The 23126-nt window shown below is 35.9% G+C and overlaps 1 protein-coding gene across 3 annotated transcripts in view; it reads left to right on the top strand.

Moving 5' to 3' along the window:
- LOC133650032 (type 2 phosphatidylinositol 4,5-bisphosphate 4-phosphatase) overlaps window positions 1-20947 on the top strand; it is a 37828-nt gene extending 16881 nt beyond the window's left edge. For 2 of the 3 annotated variants that reach the window (XM_062046787.1, XM_062046788.1), the window contains exons 3-8: window positions 2667-2815; window positions 2881-2987; window positions 3177-3300; window positions 10010-10062; window positions 10569-10659; window positions 17048-20947. In XM_062046787.1, coding sequence (XP_061902771.1) covers window positions 2667-2815; window positions 2881-2987; window positions 3177-3300; window positions 10010-10062; window positions 10569-10659; window positions 17048-17191 — 668 coding nt within the window. In that variant the 3' untranslated portion in view covers window positions 17192-20947. The remainder of the gene's footprint in view (window positions 1-2666; window positions 2816-2880; window positions 2988-3176; window positions 3301-10009; window positions 10063-10568; window positions 10660-17047) is intronic. The other variant, XR_009826177.1, reaches the window with a different exon arrangement.
- The last annotated feature ends 2179 nt before the right edge of the window (window positions 20948-23126 follow it).

The raw sequence follows: 23126 nt of genomic DNA, 5'->3' as shown, positions 1-23126 counted from the left end.
TCATGTTACGTAAAGTAAGTCATGTTACGTAAAGTAAGTCATGTTACGTAAAGTACGTCATGTTACGTAAAGTAAGTCATGTTACGTAAAGTAAGTCATGTTACATAAAGTAAGTCATGTTACATAAAGTACATCATGTTACGTAAGGTAAATCATGTTGCGCAAAGTACGTCATGTTACGTAAAGTACGTCATGTTACGTAAAGTAAGTCATGTTACGTAAAGTAAGTCATGTTACGTAAAGTACGTCATGTTATGTAAAGTACGTCATGTTACGTAAAGTAAGTCATGTTACGTAAAGTAAGTCATGTTACGTAAAGTAAGTCATGTTACGTAAAGTACATCATGTTACGTAAGGTAAATCATGTTGCGCAAAGTACGTCATGTTACGTAAAGTACGTCATGTTACGTAAAGTAAGTCATGTTACGTAAAGTAAGTCATGTTACGTAAAGTACGTCATGTTATGTAAAGTACGTCATGTTACGTAAAGTAAGTCATGTTACGTAAAGTACATCATGTTATGTAAAGTATGTCATGTTACGTAAAGTAAGTCATGTTACGTAAAGTAAGTCATGTTACGTAAAGTACGTCATGTTACGTAAAGTACTTCATGTTACGTAAAGTAAGTCATGTTACGTAAAGTAAGTCATGTTACGTAAAGTACATCATGTTACGTAAAGTAAGTCATGTTACGTAAAGTAAGTCATGTTACGTAAAGTACGTCATGTTACGTAAAGTACATCATGTTACGTAAAGTACGTCATGTTACGTAAAGTACATCATGTTACGTAAAGTACGTCATGTTACGTAAAGTACATCATGTTACGTAAAGTACGTCATGTTACGTAAAGTAATTCATGTTAGGTAAAGTACGTCATGTTACGTAAAGTAAGTCATGTAACGTAAAGTACATCATGTTACGTAAAGTACGTCATGTTACGTAAAGTAAGTCATGTTACGTAAAGTACTTCATGTTACGTAAAGTACGTCATGTTACGTAAAGTACGTCATGTTACGTAAAGTAAGTCATGTTACGTAAAGTACGTCATGTTACGTAAAGTACATCATGTTAGGTAAAGTACGTCATGTTACGTAAAGTAATTCATGTTAGGTAAAGTACGTCATGTTACGTAAAGTAAATCATGTTACGTAAAGTACATCATGTTATGTAAAGTACGTCATGTTACGTAAAGTACGTCATGTTACGTAAAGTACGTCATGTTACGTAAAGTAAGCCATGTTACGTAAAGTACGTCATGTTACGTAAAGTACATCATGTTACGTAAAGTACGTCATGTTACGTAAAGTACGTCATGTTACGTAAAGTACATCATGTTACGTAAAGTACGTCATGTTACGTAAAGTAATTCATGTTACATAAAGTACGTCATGTTACGTAAAGTAATTAATGTTACGTAAAGTACGTCATGTTACGTAAAGTAATTCATGTTACGTAAAGTACGTCATGTTACGTAAAGTACGTCATGTTACGTAAAGTACATCATGTTACGTAAAGTACGTCATGTTACGTAAAGTAATTCATGTTACATAAAGTACGTCATGTTACGTAAAGTAATTAATGTTACGTAAAGTACGTCATGTTACGTAAAGTAATTCATGTTACGTAAAGTACGTCATGTTACGTAAAGTAAGTCATGTACGACATTGACCTGACATTGATTTGTCATGGATCTTACATTGATCTCACATCTACTTTATATGTGATGGATGTGACATGGATGATGTCGTTCACATACTTTATATGTGACATGGATGATGTCGTTCACATACTTTATATGTGATGGATGTGACATGGATGATGTCGTTCACATACTTTATATGTGATGGATGTGACATGGATGATGTCGTTCACATACTTTATATGTGATGGATGTGACATGGATGATGTCGTTCACATACTTTATATGTGATGGATGTGACATGGATGATGTCGTTCACATACTTTATATGTGATGGATGTGACATGGATGATGTCGTTCACATACTTTATATGTGATGGATGTGACATGGATGATGTCGTTTACATACTTTATATGTGATGGATGTGACATGGATGATGTCGTTCACATACTTTATATGTGATGGATGTGACATGGATGATGTCGTTCACATACTTTATATGTGATGGATGTGACATGGATGATGTCGTTCACATACTTTATATGTGATGGATGTGACATGGATGATGTCGTTCACATACTTTATATGTGATGGATGTGACATGGATGATGTCGTTCACATACTTTATATGTGATGGATGTGACATGGATGATGTCGTTCACATACTTTATATGTGATAGATGTGACATGGATGATGTCGTTCACATACTTTATATGTGATAGATGTGACATGGATGATGTCGTTCACATACTTTATATGTGATGGATGTGACATGGATGATGTCGTTCACATACTTTATATGTGACATGGATGATGTCGTTCACATACTTTATATGTGACATGGATGATGTCGTTCACAACAACACAAACATGTGTTGTCGTGGCTAGCATTAGCATTAGCGTGATAGTTGCTGAGCTAGATTGTCGGTTGAAAGGTGGCTCCTGACACATGACTTCACCAAACAAACAAACAAACGAGGGCAACATGTGTGTGCACCCGCCCTGACTTTGTGTCCCGCCGCAGCGGAACTACCTCCCCCTTACACGGCCATCGCCAGCCCGGACGCGAGCGGCGTGCCGGTCATCAACTGCCGCGTGTGCCAGTCGCTCATCCAGCTGGACGGCAAGCTGCACCAGCACGTGGTCAAGTGCACGCTGTGCAACGAGGCCACCGTGAGTCCACTTCCTCTTTCTCGCCTCGCTCCACTTCCTGGCCTCACCCTGCCCACTTCCTGCAGCCCATCAAGAACCCGCCCACGGGGAAGAAGTACGTGAGGTGTCCCTGCAACTGCCTGCTCATCTGCAAAGACACGTCCAGGAGGATAGGATGTCCTCGACCCAACTGGTAGGGGGCGCCGCGTGGCTGTAGGCAACCTCCTGATGTAGTCTTGCACGTGTCAACAAGCTCTGCATGCGCTATTCATGCTGACTCAGCACTTAGCACCACAACTACTTTGCTTCATAGTTTCCACTTTCTCATGCACTCCCGATCATGATCAGAAAGTTACTTTCACTTTCCTTTCCCACCCGACAGCAGACGCATCATCAACCTGAGCCCCGTGGTGGTCGTCCCTGAGGAGCAGCCAGCCCAGCCTGCCCTGCCCCTGCAGCCTGAGGGCACGCGTGTGGTCTGTGGACACTGCGGCAACACTTTCCTGGTATGTAAACTAACACTTTCCTGGTATGTAAACTAACACTTTCCTGGTATGTAAACTAACACTTTCCTGGTATGTAAACTAACACTTTCCTCATATGTAAACAAACACTTTCCTGGTATGTAAACAAACACTTTCCTGGTATGTAAACTAACACTTTCCTGGTATGTAAACTAACACTTTCCTGGTATGTAAACAAACACTTTCCTGGTATGTAAACTAACACTTTCCTGGTATGTAAACAAACACTTTCCTCATATGTAAACAAACACTTTCCTGGTATGTAAACAAACACTTTCCTCATATGTAAACAAACACTTTCCTCGTATGTAAACAAACACTTTCCTCGTACGTAAACAAACACTTTCCTCATATGTAAACAAACACTTTCCTCGTATGTAAACAAACACTTTCCTCGTACGTAAACAAACACTTTCCTCGTATGTAAACAAACACTTTCCTCGTACGTAAACAAACACTTTCCTCGTATGCAAACAAACACTTTCCTCGTACGTAAACAAACACTTTCCTCTTATGTAAACAAACACTTTCCTCGTATGTAAACAAACACTTTCCTCGTACGTAAACAAACACTTTCCTGGTATGTAAACAAACACTTTCCTCATATGTAAACAAACACTTTCCTGGTATGTAAACAAACACTTTCCTGGTATGTAAACTAACACTTTCCTGGTATGTAAACTAACACTTTCCTGGTATGTAAACAAACACTTTCCTGGTATGTAAACTAACACTTTCCTGGTATGTAAACTAACACTTTCCTGGTATGTAAACAAACACTTTCCTGGTATGTAAACTAACACTTTCCTCATATGTAAACAAACACTTTCCTGGTATGTAAACAAACACTTTCCTGGTATGTAAACTAACACTTTCCTGGTATGTAAACTAACACTTTCCTGGTATGTAAACAAACACTTTCCTGGTATGTAAACTAACACTTTCCTGGTATGTAAACAAACACTTTCCTCATATGTAAACAAACACTTTCCTGGTATGTAAACAAACACTTTCCTCATATGTAAACAAACACTTTCCTCGTATGTAAACAAACACTTTCCTCGTACGTAAACAAACACTTTCCTCATATGTAAACAAACACTTTCCTCGTATGTAAACAAACACTTTCCTCGTACGTAAACAAACACTTTCCTCGTATGTAAACAAACACTTTCCTCGTATGTAAACAAACACTTTCCTCGTACGTAAACAAACACTTTCCTCGTATGCAAACAAACACTTTCCTCGTACGTAAACAAACACTTTCCTCTTATGTAAACAAACACTTTCCTCGTATGTAAACAAACACTTTCCTCGTACGTAAACAAACACTTTCCTCGTACGTAAACAAACACTTTCCTGGTATGTAAACAAACACTTTCCTCGTATGTAAACAAACACTTTCCTCGTACGTAAACAAACACTTTCTTTGTACGTAAACAAACACTTTCCTCGTACGTAAACACTTTCTTTGTACGTAAACAAACACTTTCCTCGTACGTAAACAAACACTTTCTTTGTACGTAAACAAACACTTTCCTCGTATGTAAACAAACACTTTCTTTGTACGTAAACAAACACTTTCTTTGTACGTAAACAAACACTTTCCTCGTACGTAAACAAACACTTTCCTCGTACGTAAACAAACACTTTCTTTGTACGTAAACAAACACTTTCCTCGTATGTAAACAAACACTTTCTTTGTACGTAAACAAACACTTTCCTCGTATGTAAACAAACACTTTCCTCGTACGTAAACAAACACTTTCCTCGTATGTAAACAAACACTTTCCTCGTATGTAAACAAACACTTTCTTTGTACGTAAACAAACACTTTCCTGGTATGTAAACAAACACTTTCCTCGTATGTAAACAAACACTTTCTTTGTACGTAAACAAACACTTTCCTCGTACGTAAACAAACACTTTCCTGGTATGTAAACAAACACTTTTCTCGTACGTAAATTTGATAACGGCAATTCATTTTTAAAATGTTTCTTTTATGAATTTATTTAATTTTAATAATGGTGATACATTTTAAAAAGGCGATTAAGGCGATACATTTGGTAAAGGCGACAAATTTGATTATGCTGACATAGTAGTAATAGCGATACATTTTATAGAGGCGATACATTTTATAATGGGGATACATTTATTCAAGTGGATAAAGGCGATACATGCGATAATGGTGATAAAGGCGGTACATGTGATAATAGTGATAAAGGCGATACATATGATAATGGTGATAAATGTGATACATGTGATAATGGTGATAAAGGTGATACATGCGATAATAGTGATAAAGGCGATACATGTGATAATGGTGATAAAAGCAATACATATGATAATGGTGATAAAAGCGATACATATGATAATGGTGATATAGGCGATACATATGATAATGTGATAAAGGCGATAAATATGATAAAGGTGATAAAGGCGATACATATGATAATGGTGATAAAGGCGATGCATGTGATAATGGTGATAAAGGCGATACATGTGATAATGGTGATAAAGGCGATACATGTGATAATGGTGATAAAGGCGATGCATGTGATAATGGTGATAAAGGTGATACATATGATAATGTGATAAAGGCAATACTTAGGATAATGGTGATAAATGCGATACATATGATAATGGTGATAAATGCGATACATATGATAATGGTGATAAAGGCGATACATGTGATAATGGTGATAAAGGCGATACATATGATAATGGTGGTAAAGGCGATACATATGATAATGGTGATAAAGGCGATGCATATGATAATGGTGATAAAGGCGATACATATGATAATGGTGATAAAGGCAATACTTAGGATAATGGTGATAAAGGCGATACATATGATAATGTGATAAAGGCGATACATGTGATAATGGTGATAAAGGTGATGCATGTGATAATGGTGATAAAGGCGATACATGTGATAATGGTGAGAAAGACGATACATGTGATAATGGTGATAAAGGCGATGCATGTGATAATGGTGATAAAGGCGATACATATGATAATGGTGATAAAGGCAATACTTAGGATAATGGTGATAAAGGCGATAGATATGATAAAGGTGATAACGGCGATACGTGTGATAATGGTGATAAGGCCGATACATATGATAATGGTGATAAAAGCGATACATATGATAATGGTGATAAATGTGATACATATGATAATGGTGATAAAGGCGATACATATGATAATGGTGATAAAGGCGATACATGTGATAATGGTGATAAAGGCGATACATATGATAATGGTGGTAAAGGCGATACATGTGATAATGGTGATAAAGGCGATACATATAATAATGGTGATAAAGGCGATACATATGATAATGGCGATAAAGGCGATACATGTGATAATGGTGATAAAGGCGATACATATGATAATGGTGATGAAGGCAATACTTATGATAATAGTGATAAAGGCGATACATATGATAATGGTGATAAAGGCGATGCATATGATAATGGTGATAAAGGCGATACATATGATAATGGTGATAAAGGCAATACTTAGGATAATGGTGATAAAGGCGATACATATGATAATGTGATAAAGGCGATACATATGATAATGGTGATAAAGGCGATGCATGTGATAATGGTGATAAAGGCGATACATGTGATAATGGTGATAAAGGCGATACATGTGATAAAGGCGATACATATGATAATGGTGATAAATGTGATACATGTGATAATGGTGATAAAGGCGATACATATGATAATGGTGGTAAAGGCGATACATGTGATAATGGTGATAAAGGCGATGCATATGATAATGGTGATAAAGGCGATACATATAATAGTGGTGATAAAGGCAATACTTATGATAATAGTGATAAAGGCGATACATATGATAATGGTGATAAAGGCAATACATATGATAATGGTGGTATAAAGGTAATACTTATGATTATGGTGATAAAGGCGATACATATGATAAAGGTGACACATGTGATAATGGTGATAAAGGTGATGCATGTGACAATGGTGGTAAAGGCGATACATATGATAATGGTGGTAAAGGTGATACATGTGATAATGGTGATAAAGGTGATACATATGATAATGGTGATAAAGGTGATACATGTGATAAAGGCAATACTTTGGATAATGGTGTAAAAGGCGATAGATATGATAAAGGTGATAAAGGCGATACATGTGATAATGGTGATAAGGCTGATACATATGATAATGGTGATAAAAGCGATACATATGATAATGGTGATAAAAGCGATACATATGATAAAAGCGATACATATGATAATGGTGATAAAATCGATACATATGATAATGGTGATAAATGCGATACATATGATAATGGTGATAAAGGTGATACATATGATGAAGGCGATACATGTGATAATGGTGATAAAGGCGATACATATGATAATGGTGGTAAAGGCGATACATGTGATAATGGTGATAAAGGCGATACATATGATAATGGTGGTAAAGGCGATACATGTGATAATGGTGATAAAGGAGATGCATATGATAATGGTGATAAAGGCGATACATATGATAATGGTGATAAAGGCAATACTTATGATAATGGTGATAAAGGCGATACAGATGATAACGGTGATAAAGGCAATACTTATGATAACGGTGATAAAGGTAATACTTATGATTATGGTGATAAAGGCGATACATATGATAAAGGTGACACATGTGATAATGGTGATAAAGGTGATACATGTGACAATGGTGGTAAAGGCGATACATATGATAATGGGGGTAAAGGTGATACATGTGATAATGGTGATAAAGGTGATACATATGATAATGGTGATAAAGGTGATACATGTGATAAAGGCAATACTTTGGATAATGGTGATAAAGGCGATAGATATGATAAAGGTGATAAAGGCGATACATGTGATAATGGTGATAAGGCCGATACATATGATAATGGTGATAAAAGCGATACATATGATAATGGTGATAAAAGCGATACATATGATAAAAGCGATACATATGATAATGGTGATAAAATCGATACATATGATAATGGTGATAAATGCGATACATATGATAATGGTGATAAAGGCGATACATATGATAAAGGCAATACATGTGATAATGGTGATAAAGGCGATACATATGATAATGGTGGTAAAGGCGATACATGTGATAATGGTGATAAAGGTGATACATATGATAATGGTGATAAAGGCGATACATATGATAATGGTGATAAAGGCAATACTTATGATAATGGTGATAAAGGCGATACAGATGATAATGGTGATAAAGGCAATACTTATGATAACGGTGATAAAGGTAATACTTATGATTATGGGGATAAAGGCGATACATATGATAAAGGTGACACATGTGATAATGGTGATAAAGGTGATACATGTGACAATGGTGATAAAGGCGATACATATGATAATGTGGTAAAGGTGATACATGTGATAATGGTGATAAAGGTGATACATGTGATAATGGTGGTAAAGGCGATACATGTGATAATGGTGATATAGGCGATACATGTGATAATGGTGATAAAGGCAATACTTATGATAATGGTGATAAAGGCGATACAGATGATAATGGTGATAAAGGCAATACTTATGATAACGGTGATAAAGGTAATACTTATGATTATGGGGATAAAGGCGATACATATGATAAAGGTGACACATGTGATAATGGTGATAAAGGTGATACATGTGACAATGGTGATAAAGGCGATACATATGATAATGTGGTAAAGGTGATACATGTGATAATGGTGATAAAAGCGATACATATGATAATGGTGATATAGGCGATACATGTGATAATGGTGATAAAGGTGATACATGTGATAATGGTGATAAAGGCGATACGTATGATAATGGGGATAAAGGCGATACATATGATAATGGGGATAAAGGCGATACATATGATAATGGTGATAACGGCGATACATATGATAATGGTGATAAAGGCAATACTTATGATAACGGTGATAAAGGTAATACTTATGATTATGGGGATAAAGGCGATACATATGATAAAGGCGATACATGTGATAATGGTGATATAGGCGATACATGTGATAATGGTGATAAAGGCGATACATATGATAATGGTGATAAAAGTGATACATCTGGTAATGATGATAAAAGCGATACATATGATAATGGTGATATAGGCGATACATGTGATAATGGTGATAAAGGTGATACATGTGATAATGGTGATAAAGGCGATACGTATGATAATGGGGATAAAGGCGATACATATGATAATGGGGATAAAGGCGATACATATGATAATGGTGATAACGGCGATACATATGATAATGGTGATAAAGGCGATGCATTTGAAAGAGGCGACAAATTTGATAATGCTGGCAAATTAAGTAATGGCGATACATTTTATAATGGCGCTAAAGGCGATACATTTGACCATGTGATACATTTGATATGAGATCATGCTTGTGTTATCATTGTTGTATGAAAGGTGATACAAGTGACACGATGATAGAAGTGATCCGTATCCTCAATGAACCGCAGCTGCCCAGTGTTAGCAGCACCTGGTGTCGGTGGTGTAATAGTCCACAAGCTGCACACTGACTCCTCTAACATGTACTGTTTGACACTCCCTGACACCACCTGGTGTCGGTGGTGTAATAGTCCACAAGCTGCACACTGACTCCTCTAACATGTACTGTTTCACAGTGGATGGAGCTGCGCTTCAACACCTTGGCCAAATGTCCCCACTGCAAGAAAATGTGAGTGCCTGTCCCTTTAAGAGGAGCTAACATTGGTGTGAAGTTTGCATGCGACATCATCGTCTTCACGCTCAGTCAGCTGCTGCCTTTAATCCGCCTCATGACACACGCGCGTCACATCAGTGTGTAAAGGATATCACCACGTGTGCTCGAGAACACTCCACAGAACCACTGTCAGTAACTACAGTTGGCCGCTACATCTGTGGGTGCAAGTTAAAACTCTGCTATGCAAAGCCAAAGCCATTTGTCAACAACACCCGGAAACGCTTCGCTGGGCCCGAGCTCATCTAAGATGAAAAAGTTGAAGTTAAAGTAGCAATGATTGTCACACACACAATGCTGAAAGGTACACACAGCTTTTGGAGCAACATATGTTGCCATCTTTATCATGGACGCCCCTGCTTATTTCAGCAAAACGATGCCAAGTAAAAGAGTGCGGGTACTAGACTGGCCTACATGTCACATGTAGTAATATGATGTAATTATGAATATTTGTGTGTTGGCAGCTCGTCAGTGGGCAGTGCTCTCCCTAGGAGGCGATGTTGTGCTTACATCAGCGTGGGAATGATGTGCATCTTCATTGGAGTGGGACTAACTGTAAGTACTTTACCAGTATTACTAGGAGTAACACTCAGTACTTTACCAGTATTACTAGGAGTAACACTCAGCACTTTACCAGTATTACCAGGAGTAACACTCAGTACTTTACCAGTATTACTAGGAGTAACACTCAGTACTTTACCAGTATTACTAGGAGTAACACTCAGCACTTTACCAGTATTACCAGGAGTAACACTCAGTACTTTACCAGTATTACTAGGAGTAACACTCAGTACTTTACCAGTATTACTAGGAGTAACACTCAGTACTTTACCAGTATTACTAGTAGTAACACTCAGCACTTTACCAGTATTACTAGGAGTAACACTCAGTACTTTACCAGTATTACTAGGAGTAACACTCAGTACTTTACCAGTATTACTAGGAGTAACACTCAGCACTTTACCAGTATTACTAGGAGTAACACTCAGCACTTTACCAGTATTACTAGGAGTAACACTCAGCACTTTACCAGTATTACTAGGAGTAACACTCAGTACTTTACCAGTATTACTAGGAGTAACACTCAGTACTTTACCAGTATTACTAGGAGTAACACTCAGTACTTTACCAGTATTACTAGGAGTAACACTCAGTACTTTACCAGTATTACTAGGAGTAACACTCAGCACTTTACCAGTATTACTAGGAGTAACACTCAGCACTTTACCAGTATTACTAGGAGTAACACTCAGCACTTTACCAGTATTACTAGGAGTAACACTCAGTACTTTACCAGTATTACTAGGAGTAACACTCAGTACTTTACCAGTATTACTAGGAGTAACACTCAGCACTTTACCAGTATTACCAGGAGTAACACTCAGCACTTTACCAGTATTACTAGGAGTAACACTCAGTACTTTACCAGTATTACTAGGAGTAACACTCAGCACTTTACCAGTATTACCAGGAGTAACACTCAGTACTTTACCAGTATTACTAGGAGTAACACTCAGTACTTTACCAGTATTACTAGGAGTAACACTCAGCACTTTACCAGTATTACCAGGAGTAACACTCAGTACTTTACCAGTATTACTAGGAGTAACACTCAGTACTTTACCAGTATTACTAGGAGTAACACTCAGCACTTTACCAGTATTACCAGGAGTAACACTCAGTACTTTACCAGTATTACTAGGAGTAACACTCAGTACTTTACCAGTATTACTAGGAGTAACACTCAGTACTTTACCAGTATTACTAGTAGTAACACTCAGCACTTTACCAGTATTACTAGGAGTAACACTCAGTACTTTACCAGTATTACTAGGAGTAACACTCAGTACTTTACCAGTATTACTAGGAGTAACACTCAGCACTTTACCAGTATTACTAGGAGTAACACTCAGCACTTTACCAGTATTACTAGGAGTAACACTCAGCACTTTACCAGTATTACTAGGAGTAACACTCAGTACTTTACCAGTATTACTAGGAGTAACACTCAGTACTTTACCAGTATTACTAGGAGTAACACTCAGTACTTTACCAGTATTACTAGGAGTAACACTCAGTACTTTACCAGTATTACTAGGAGTAACACTCAGCACTTTACCAGTATTACTAGGAGTAACACTCAGCACTTTACCAGTATTACTAGGAGTAACACTCAGCACTTTACCAGTATTACTAGGAGTAACACTCAGTACTTTACCAGTATTACTAGGAGTAACACTCAGTACTTTACCAGTATTACTAGGAGTAACACTCAGCACTTTACCAGTATTACCAGGAGTAACACTCAGCACTTTACCAGTATTACTAGGAGTAACACTCAGTACTTTACCAGTATTACTAGGAGTAACACTCAGCACTTTACCAGTATTACCAGGAGTAACACTCAGTACTTTACCAGTATTACTAGGAGTAACACTCAGTACTTTACCAGTATTACTAGGAGTAACACTCAGTACTTTACCAGTATTATTAGGACTAGCTGTAAGTACTTTAACAGTATTTTTAGGAGTACCAGTCAGCACGTTAGGAGTATTATTAGAAGTAACAGTCAGTACTTTAGGAGTATTAGTAGGAGTAACAGTCAGTACTTAAGAAGTATTATTAGGAGTAACAGTCAGTACTTTATGAGTATTATTAGAACTAGCTGCAAGTACTTTACCAGTATTTTTTTAGGAGTGTCAGTACTTTATGAGTATTATTTGGAGTAACAGTCAGTACTTTGAAAGTATTATTAGGAGTAACAGTCAGTACTTTATGAGTGATATTGGGAGTAACAGTCAGTACTTTAGAAGTATTATTAGGAGTAACAGTCAGTACTTTATGAGTATTAGTAGGAGTAACAGTCAGTACTTTACCAGCAGTTTTTTTTAGGAGTAACAGTCAGTACTTTACAAGTATTATTAGGAGTAACAGTCAGTGCTTTATGAGTATCAGTAGGAGTAACAGTCAGTACTTTAGGAGTATCAGTGTGAGTAACAGGCAGTATTTTAGGAGTATTATTATGAGTAACAGTCAGTACTTTAGGAGTATCGGTGGGAGTAACAGGCAGTATTTTAGGAGTATTACTAGGAGTAACAGTCAGTACTTTAGGAGTATTAGTAGGAGTAACAGGCAGTACTTTAGGAGTATTATTAGGAGTAACAGTCAGTACTGCATGAGTATTAATATTATCAGCAAGTACTTCACAAGTACTACTATGAGTATTATGACAAGTACTACGACGAGTATTTACTGACAACTATTGTGACGAGTACTCAGACGAGTACTCAGACAAGTATTCAGACGAGTATTACGACGAGTATTCAGACGAGTATTCAGAAGGAGTATTCGGACGAGTATTCGGACGGGTATTCAGAAGGAGTATTCAGAAGGAGTATTCGGACGAGTATTCGGACGAGTATTCAGAAGGAGTATTCAGAAGGAGTATTCAGAAGGAGTATTCGGACGAGTATTCAGAAGGAGGATTCGGACGAGTATTCAGAAGGAGTATTCAGAAGGAGTATTCGGACGAGTATTCGGACGAATATTCAGAAGGAGGATTCGGACGAGTATTCAGAAGGAGTATTCAGACAAGTATTCGGACGAGTATTCAGAAGGAGTATTCAGACGAGTATTACGACGAGAATCATTTGTGAGAGACATCTGCAGCATCAACAACACCTTTACCATGTGTTTGTAGACTTTAAGAAAGCCTTTGACCGGGTATGGCATGCTGCACTGTGGGCAACCATGAGGAAATACAACATCAGTCCTAACCTTGTCAGAGTCATTCAACATCTGTACAATAAAGCTACCAGCGCAGTTCTCTACAACGGCGCTATCGGAGACTGGTTCAGGACAACAATTGGAGTGCGCCAAGGATGCCTTCTCTCTCCCATTCTCTTCAACATCTTTCTGGAGCGTATCATGACGGATGCCCTAGCAGATCATGAAGGAACTGTCAGCATTGGAGGCAGACCAATCACCAACCTCCGTTTTGCAGATGATATCGATGGGCTAGCTGGAGAAGAAAGAGAACTTGCCAGTCTAGTTGAAAGGCTTGATACCACCTCCCGAGCCTACGGAATGGAAATCCATGCTGAAAAGACCAAAATGATGACCAACAACAAAAATGGCATCCGCTCAGACATCAAAGTCAATGGACAGGCACTGGACACGGTGTCAAGCTTCAAGTACCTCGGTGCAATCGTGTCCGATGAAGGATCCAAACGGGAAGTCCTTGCCAGGAGCGCTCAAACAACTGCTGCCCTGGCAAAACTCAAACCCATATGGAAAGACACAAACATCAGTCTGGCATCAAAGGTGAGATTACAGCGCTCACTTGTAATGTCGATCTTCCTTTACGCCTGTGAAACATGGACCCTTACAGCAGAACTGCAGAAAAGAATTCAGAACATTGAGATGAGATGCTACAGAAGACTCATGGGTATCTCCTACACCCAACATGTCACAAACGAAGAAGTCCGGCAAAAGATCAGCCAAGCCATCGGCCCACATGATGACCTGCTCACCACGGTCATAAAGCGGAAACTGAGGTGGTACGGACACATCACCAGATCCTCAGGCCTTGCAAAAACAATCCTGCAAGGCACCGTACAAGGTGGCAGGAGACGAGGGAGACAAAAGAAAAGATGGGAAGATAACATCGGAGAATGGACTCACCTGAAACTCACCGAGGCAATGAGAGCTGCTGAGGACAGAGAGGGATGGAGAGAGCTGGTCAACAGATCGTCTGTGGTGCCCCAACGACCCTTTGGGGTTATGGGATAGGTTAGGTTAGGTTAGGTTATTACGACGAGTATTACGACGAGTATTCAGACGAGTATTCAGAAGGAGTATTCAGAAGGAGTATTCAGACGAGTATTACGACGAGTATTCAGACGAGTATTCAGAAGGAGTATTCGGACCAGTATTCGGACGGGTATTCAGAAGGAGTATTCAGAAGGAGTATTCGGACGAGTATTCAGAAGGAGTATTCGGACGAGTATTCGGATGTGTATTCAGAAGGAGTATTCGGACGAGTATTCGGACGAGTATTCAGAAGGAGGATTCGGACGAGTATTCAGAAGGAGTATTAAGAAGGAGGATTCGGACGAGTATTCAGAAGGAGTATTCAGACAAGTATTCGGACGAGTATTCAGAAGGAGTATTCAGACGAGTATTCGGACGAGTATTCAGAAGGAGTATTCGGACGAGTATTCGGACGAGTATTCAGAAGGAGGATTCGGACGAGTATTCAGAAGGAGTATTCAGAAGGAGTATTCGGACGAGTATTCGGACGAGTATTCAGAAGGAGTATTCAGACGAGTATTCAGAAGGAGTATTCAGACAAGTATTCGGACGAGTATTCAGAAGGAGTATTCAGACGAGTATTCAGAAGGAGTATTCAGACGAGTATTCGGACGAGTATTCAGAAGGAGTATTCGGACGAGTATTCAGAAGGAGTATTCAGACGAGTATTCGGACGAGTATTCAGAAGGAGTATTCAGACGTATTCAGACGAGTATTCGGACGAGTATTCAGAAGGAGTATTCAGACGAGTATTCAGAAGGAGTATTCAGAAGGAGTATTCAGACGAGTATTCAGAAGGAGTATTCAGACGAGTATTCGGACGAGTATTCAGAAGGAGTATTCAGGACGAGTATTCGGACGAGTATTCAGAAGGAGTATTCAGGACGAGTATTCGGACGAGTATTCAGAATGAGTATTCAGGACGAGTATTCGGACGAGTTTTCAAAGTGCACGATATGGTCTGGCCTTCATAGCGCTGGAATGCAGGAGACAGAGAAGAAGGAATCCTGCCTGCTGCCTTCTTGGGCCGGCTTGAGATAACAGATACAATGGACATCTGTATTCATTTCTGTAAGGTGGGGGCGAGAGACAGAGGGAGATACACAGGAGTTCCGGGGTTTTGGGAAACCGAGCTAGACCGGGCGAGGGAACGCTGGTGGGCTAGATTGGTCTCACGTTTGTCCTCTAAGCTTGGAGAATAAACCACAAAATACCAACTACTGCCTGGTGATTGAATATAAACATCAGCTTATTGCCATAAAAAGAATCTGGGAGAGACTAGCAATTTGAATTCCCCATTGGAGGAATGCTGGTCGACGCAACAATACTAATTAATAATAAAATAAAATAAAATTTAAAAAATAAAATAAATAAATAAAATAAAATAAAAAAATAAATTAAAATAAAATAAAATAATAAAAATGAAATAAATAAATAAAAAATGTATACTTACTAATTAATAATAACAGTTTTGTTTTAAACGTCCATCCATCCATCCATTTTACAATATAATTACAACACTTTATGTACATATTTATATACAGATTTGAACAATAAGTTATTCACTGAAATATATTTATTAATTGTGGTTCTTACAAAAAATATATTTTATAAAATATAAAAGCTAAAATTTCTCTTAAAGCTCTGCCCCTTTCATTAGTGCATACTAAATAATGTAACTTTAGCCTACTACTACAACCATATTATTTACCAGCAACATAAAGTGAAACAGAGGCAGAGGTGTCCTGCCACAGTCAGTAACAAATAAACAGAAAACAGTAGTGGTCAAATACAAATAAGGCAACAAGAGAAGTATCCTACACTTCTCTTTTGTAAAGTAAATGAGCTGGTGAGAGTTTAGATCTGGAAGTAATTTGATGAGACGGTCAAAAAACTGGGCATCATCAACATTTGGAGCAAATAATATAACGTCTGTTTGAGTCTACTATGGTGCCAGAGGGGGTCAAAGATAAGTATTATGACGAGTATTCAGAAGGAGTATTCAGACGAGTATTAGTAGTATTTGGACGAGTATTCAGAGGAGTATTCAGACAAGTTTTCGTACCAGTATTACGACAAGTCTTCAGACGAGTATTAGGACGAGTATTACTACAATGACTGTGCTCCTCAGGTGGGAACGCGAGACTTGGCCGCCCGCTACAGCGCCACCTACGTGTCCTGGGTCTTGGCCTACTTGCTGGGTCTGGTCTGCTTGCTGCGTGCTTGCTACTGGGGAGCCATCACTGTCAGCCACCATGAGAACTGCTTTGCCTGAACACCACACCTCTAACACCAGCTGCAGCACCTCTAACACCAGGTGGAAGACCTCTAACACCAAGTGGAAGACCTCTAACACCAGGTGGAAGACCTCTAACACCAGGTGGAAGACCTCTAACACCAGGTGGAAGACCTCTAACACCAAGTGGAAGACCTCTAACACCAGGTGGAAGACCTCTAACACCAAGTGGAAGACCTCTAACACCAGGTGGAAGACCTCTAACACCAGGTGGAAGACCTCTAACACCAAGTGGAAGACCTCTAACACCAGGTGGAAGACCTCTAACACCAGGTGGAAGACCTCTAACACCAGGTGGAAGACCTCTAACACCAGGTGGAAGACCTCTAACACCAAGTGGAAGACCTCTAACACCAGGTGGAAGACCTCTAACACCAGGTGGAAGACCTCTAACACCAGGTGGAAGACCTCTAACACCAGGTGGAAGACCTCTAACACCAGGTGGAAATGAAGCGCTCCCTCCAGGATCTTGTCATGTGACTTCTTCTTCTTCTTCTTCTTGTTTGTTTTCGTCAACTTGATGACGTCATCAATAATTGGAACCGGAACATTTAACATACACAATTAGAGCAAAAAAGCTAGCATAAAACGTTAGCATGCTAACATAAGAGACGTTAGCCTACTTCCAAGATGGCGCCAAGTATAAAACAACATGATTTTTAGGTTAAAACATATAAAAATTAGCTAAAAAAGTTAGCATGCTAACATTAGCATGCTTACATAAGAGACATTAGCCTACTTCCAAGATGGCGCCAAGTATCAAAAATCATGATTTTTAGGATAAAACATTCAAAATTAGCTAAAAAGTTAGCATGCTAACGTTAGCATGCTAACTTAAAAGACGTTAGCCTACTTCCAAGATGGCGCCAAGTATAAAAAATCATGATTTTTTGGATAAAACAAATCAAAATTAGCTAAAAAGTTAGCATGCTAACGTTAGCATGCTAACTTAAAAGACGTTAGCCTACTTCCAAGATGGCGCCAAGTATCAAAAATCATGATTTTTAGGATAAAACATTCAAAATTAGCTAAAAAGTTAGCATGCTAACATTAGCATGCTAACATAAAAGACGTTAGCCTACTTCCAAGATGGCGCCAAGTATCAAAAACCATGATTCGTAGGTTAAAACGTACAAAATTAGCTAAAAAGCTAGCATAAAACATTAGCATGCTAACATAAGAGACGTTAGCCTACTTCCAAGGTGGCGCCAAGTATCAAAAACCATGATTTTTAGGTTAAAACCTACAAAAATTAGCTAAAAAAGTTAGCATGCTAACATAAAAGACGTTAGCATACTTCAAAGATGGCGCCAAGTATCAAAAACCATGATTTTTAGGTTAAAACCTACAAAAATGAGCTAAAAAAGTTAGCATGCTAACATAAAAGACGTTAGCATACTTCAAAGATGGCGCCAAGTATCAAAAACCATGATTTTTAGGTTAAAACCTACAAAAATTAGCTAAAAAAGTTAGCATGCTAACATAAAAGATGTTAGCATACTTCAAAGATGTCGCCAAGTATCAAAAACCATGATTTTTAGGTTATGAACATAAGAGACGTTAGCCTACTTCCAAGATGGCGCCAAGTATAAAAAACCATGATTTTTAGGTTAAAACGTACAAAATTTGCTAAAAAGCTAGCATAAAACATTAGCATGCTAACATAAGAAACGTTAGCCTACTTCCAAGATGGCGCCAAGTATCAAAAACCATGATTTTTAGGTTAAAACATACAAAAAATAGCTAAAAAAGTTAGCATGCTAACATGAAAGACGTTAGCCTACTTCAAAGATGGCGCCAAGTATCAAAAAGCATGATTTTTAGGTTATAAACATAAGACGTTAGTCTACTTCCAAGATGGCGTCAAGTATCAAAAACCATGATTTTTAGGTTAAAACGTATAAAATTAGCTAAAAAGCTAGCATAAAACATTAGCATGCTAACATAAGAGACATTAGCCTACTTCCAAGATGGCGCCAAGTATCAAAAACCATGATTTTTAGGTTAAAACATACAAAAATTAGCTAAAAAAGTTAGCATGCTAACATAAAAGAAGTTAGCCTACTTCAAAGATGGCGCCTAGTATCTAAAACCATGATTTTTAGGTTAAAACGTACAAAATTAGCTAAAAAGCTAGCATAAAACATTAGCATGCTAACATAAGAGACGTTAGCCTACTTCCAAGATGGCGCCAAGTATCAAAAACCATGATTTTTAGGTTAAAACGTACAAAATTAGCTAAAAAGCTAGCATAAAACATTAGCATGCTAACATAAGAGACGTTAGCCTACTTCCAAGATGGCGCCAAGTATCAAAAGCCATGATTTTTAGGTTAAAACGTACAAAATTAGCTAAAAAGCTAGCATAAAACATTAGCATGCTAACATAAGAGACGTTAGCCTACTTCCAAGATGGCGCCAAGTATCAAAATCCATGATTTTTAGGTTAAAACATACAAAAATTAGCTAAAAAATTTAGCATGCTAACATAAAAGATGTTAGCCTACTTCAAAGATGGTGCCAAGTATCAAAAAGCATGATTTTTAGGTTATGAACATAAGAGACGTTAGCCTACTTCCAAGATGGCGCCAAGTATCAAAAACCATGATTTTTAGGTTAAAACGTACAAAATTAGCTAAAAAGCTAGCATAAAACATTAGCATGCTAACATAAGAGACGTTAGCCTACTTCCAAGATGGTGCCAAGTATCAAAATCCATGATTTTTAGGTTAAAACATACAAAAATTTGCTAAAAAAGTTAACATGCTATCATAAAAGATGTTAGCCTACTTCAAAGATGGCGCCAAGTATCAAAAAGCATGATTTTTAGGTTATGAACATAAGAGACGTTAGCCTACTTCCAAGATGGCGCCAAGTATCAAAAACCATGATTTTTAGGTTAAAACTTACAAAATTAGCTAAAAAGCTAGCATAAAACATTAGCATGCTAACATAAGAGACGTTAGCCTACTTCCAAGATGGCGCCAAGTATCAAAATCCATGATTTTTAGGTTAAAACATACAAAAATTTGCTAAAAAATTTAGCATGCTAACATAAGAGACGTTAGCCTACTTCAAAGATGGCGCCAAGTATCAAAAAGCATGATTTTTTGGTTAAAGCATACAGAAATTAGCTAGAAAAGTTAGCATGCTAACATTAGCATGCTTACATAAGAGACGTTGGCCTACTTCCAAGATGGCGCCAAGTATCAAAAAGCATGATTTTTAGGTTAAAACATACAAAAATTAGCTTAAAAAGTTAGCATGCTAACATTAGCATGCTGGCTAATGAAATGTGCAACAAACATAAACACATGTTTGTACACTACATTACCCAGAAGCCTTAGCGCCGTAGACAGGAAGAGGAAGTAGATGTGAGCAGGAGAGGTATAACGTTGTTGACGTCCCCGCTCCAACTCCAAGTTAGGACTCGAGCAGGGATCCTCCAACTGTGCCACACCAGCTCCATCTAGTGGTACGCCAAATAACCACCCGAGTCAATATTCTACACACAGTGTTACTGTTCAATAACAGCTCTTAATGGATACTACGTCGCCATGGTGACGTCCTGGAGGGACAGAAACATCCCCAAACAAAACATCAGAAAATATGTCAAAAATGGACTTCCTGCTAGAAGCTGCACACTGACTACTTTAAACATAGTTTAAGTATGTTTATTTATTTCAACACCTTTTTTATTTCTAAGCAGCATTTATCAATAAAACCCCCAAGTGCACTTTGTTGTGTTTCAATACTACACTTACATTATTATTATTATTATTATTAATGTCATCAATACTACACTTACATTATTATTATTATTATTATTAATGTCATCAATACTACACTTACATTATTATTATTATTATTATTAATGTCATCAATACTACACTTACATTATTATTATTATTATTATTATTATTAATGTCATCAATACTACACTTACATTATTATTATTATTAATGTCATCAATACTACACTTACATTATTATTATTATTATTAATGTCATCAATACTACACTTACATTATTATTATTATTATTATTATTATTAATGTCATCAATATTACACTTACATTATTATTATTATTATTATTATTAATGTCATCAATACTACACTTACATTATTATTATTATTATTATTATTAATGTCATCAATACTACACTTACATTATTATTATTATTAATGTCATCAATACTACACTTACATTATTATTATTATTATTAATGTCATCAATACTACACTTACATTATTATTATTATTATTATTATTAATGTCATCAATATTACACTTACATTATTATTATTATTATTATTATTAATGTCATCAATACTACACTTACATTATTATTATTATTATTATTATTAATGTCATCAATACTACACTTACATTATTATTATTATTATTAATATTAAAATTATTATTAATATAATTATTAATGTCATCAATACTACACTTACATTATTATTATTATTATTATTATTATTATTATTAATGTCATCAATACTACACTTACATTATTATTATTATTAATGTCATCAATACTACACTTACGTTATTATTATTATTATTATTAATGTCATCAATACTACACTTACATTATTATTATTATTATTATTATTAATGTCATCAATACTACACTTACATTATTATTATTATTATTAATGTCATCAATACTACACTTACATTATTATTATTATTATTATTATTAATGTCATCAATACTACACTTACATTATTATTATTATTATTAATATTACAATTATTATTAATATAATTATTAATGTCATCAATACTACACTTACATTATTATTATTATTGTTGTTATTATTAATATTAATATTATTATTAATATTATTATTGGTGGCATCAATACTACACTTACATTATTATTATTAATATTATTATTATTATTATTAATGTCATCAATACTACACTTACATTATTATTATTATTAATATTAGTATTAATATTATTATTAATGTCATCAATACTACACTTACATTATTATTATTAATATTATTATTATTAATGTCATCAATACTACACTTACATTATTATTATTAATATTATTATCATTATTAATGTCATCAATACTACACTTACATTATCATTATTATAATTAATATTATAATCATCATTATTAATATTATTAATGTCATCAATACTACACTTACATTATTATTATTATTATTTATTAATGTCATCAATACTACACTTACATTATTATTATTATTATTAATGTCATCAATACTACACTTACATTATTATTATTATTATTATTATTATTATTATTATTAATGTCATCAATACTACACTTACATTATTATTATTATTAATATTAAAATTAGTATAATATAATTATTAATGTCATCAATACTACACTTACATTATTATTATTATATAATATTAATATTATTATTAATGGCATCAATACTACACTTACATTATTATTATTATTAATATTATTATTATTAATGTCATCAATACTACACTTACATTATTATTATTAATATTAATATTAGTATTAATATTATTAATGTCATCAATACTACACTTACATTATTATTATTATTATTAATATTATTATTATTAATGTCATCAATACTACACTTACATTATTATTATTATTATTAATATTATTATCATTATTAATGTCATCAATACTACACTTACATTATCATTATTATAATTAATATTATAATTATCATTATTAATATTATTATTAATGTCATCAATACTACACTTACATTATCATTATTATTAATATTATAATTATCATTATTAATATTATTATTAATGTCATCAATACTACACTTACATTATTATTATTATTATTATTATTATTAATGTCATCAATAAGATTTAATTCCACTTCCGCCTTTTCTAGCCTGATTGATGCTGCAGTTCTGATCT

The sequence above is a fragment of the Entelurus aequoreus genome, linkage group LG05 (assembly GCF_033978785.1).
Source record: "Entelurus aequoreus isolate RoL-2023_Sb linkage group LG05, RoL_Eaeq_v1.1, whole genome shotgun sequence".
Taxonomy (NCBI): domain Eukaryota; kingdom Metazoa; phylum Chordata; class Actinopteri; order Syngnathiformes; family Syngnathidae; genus Entelurus; species Entelurus aequoreus.
The sequence above is the reverse complement of the archived record's forward strand: the minus strand, read 5'-3'. Positions and strand labels throughout refer to the sequence as shown.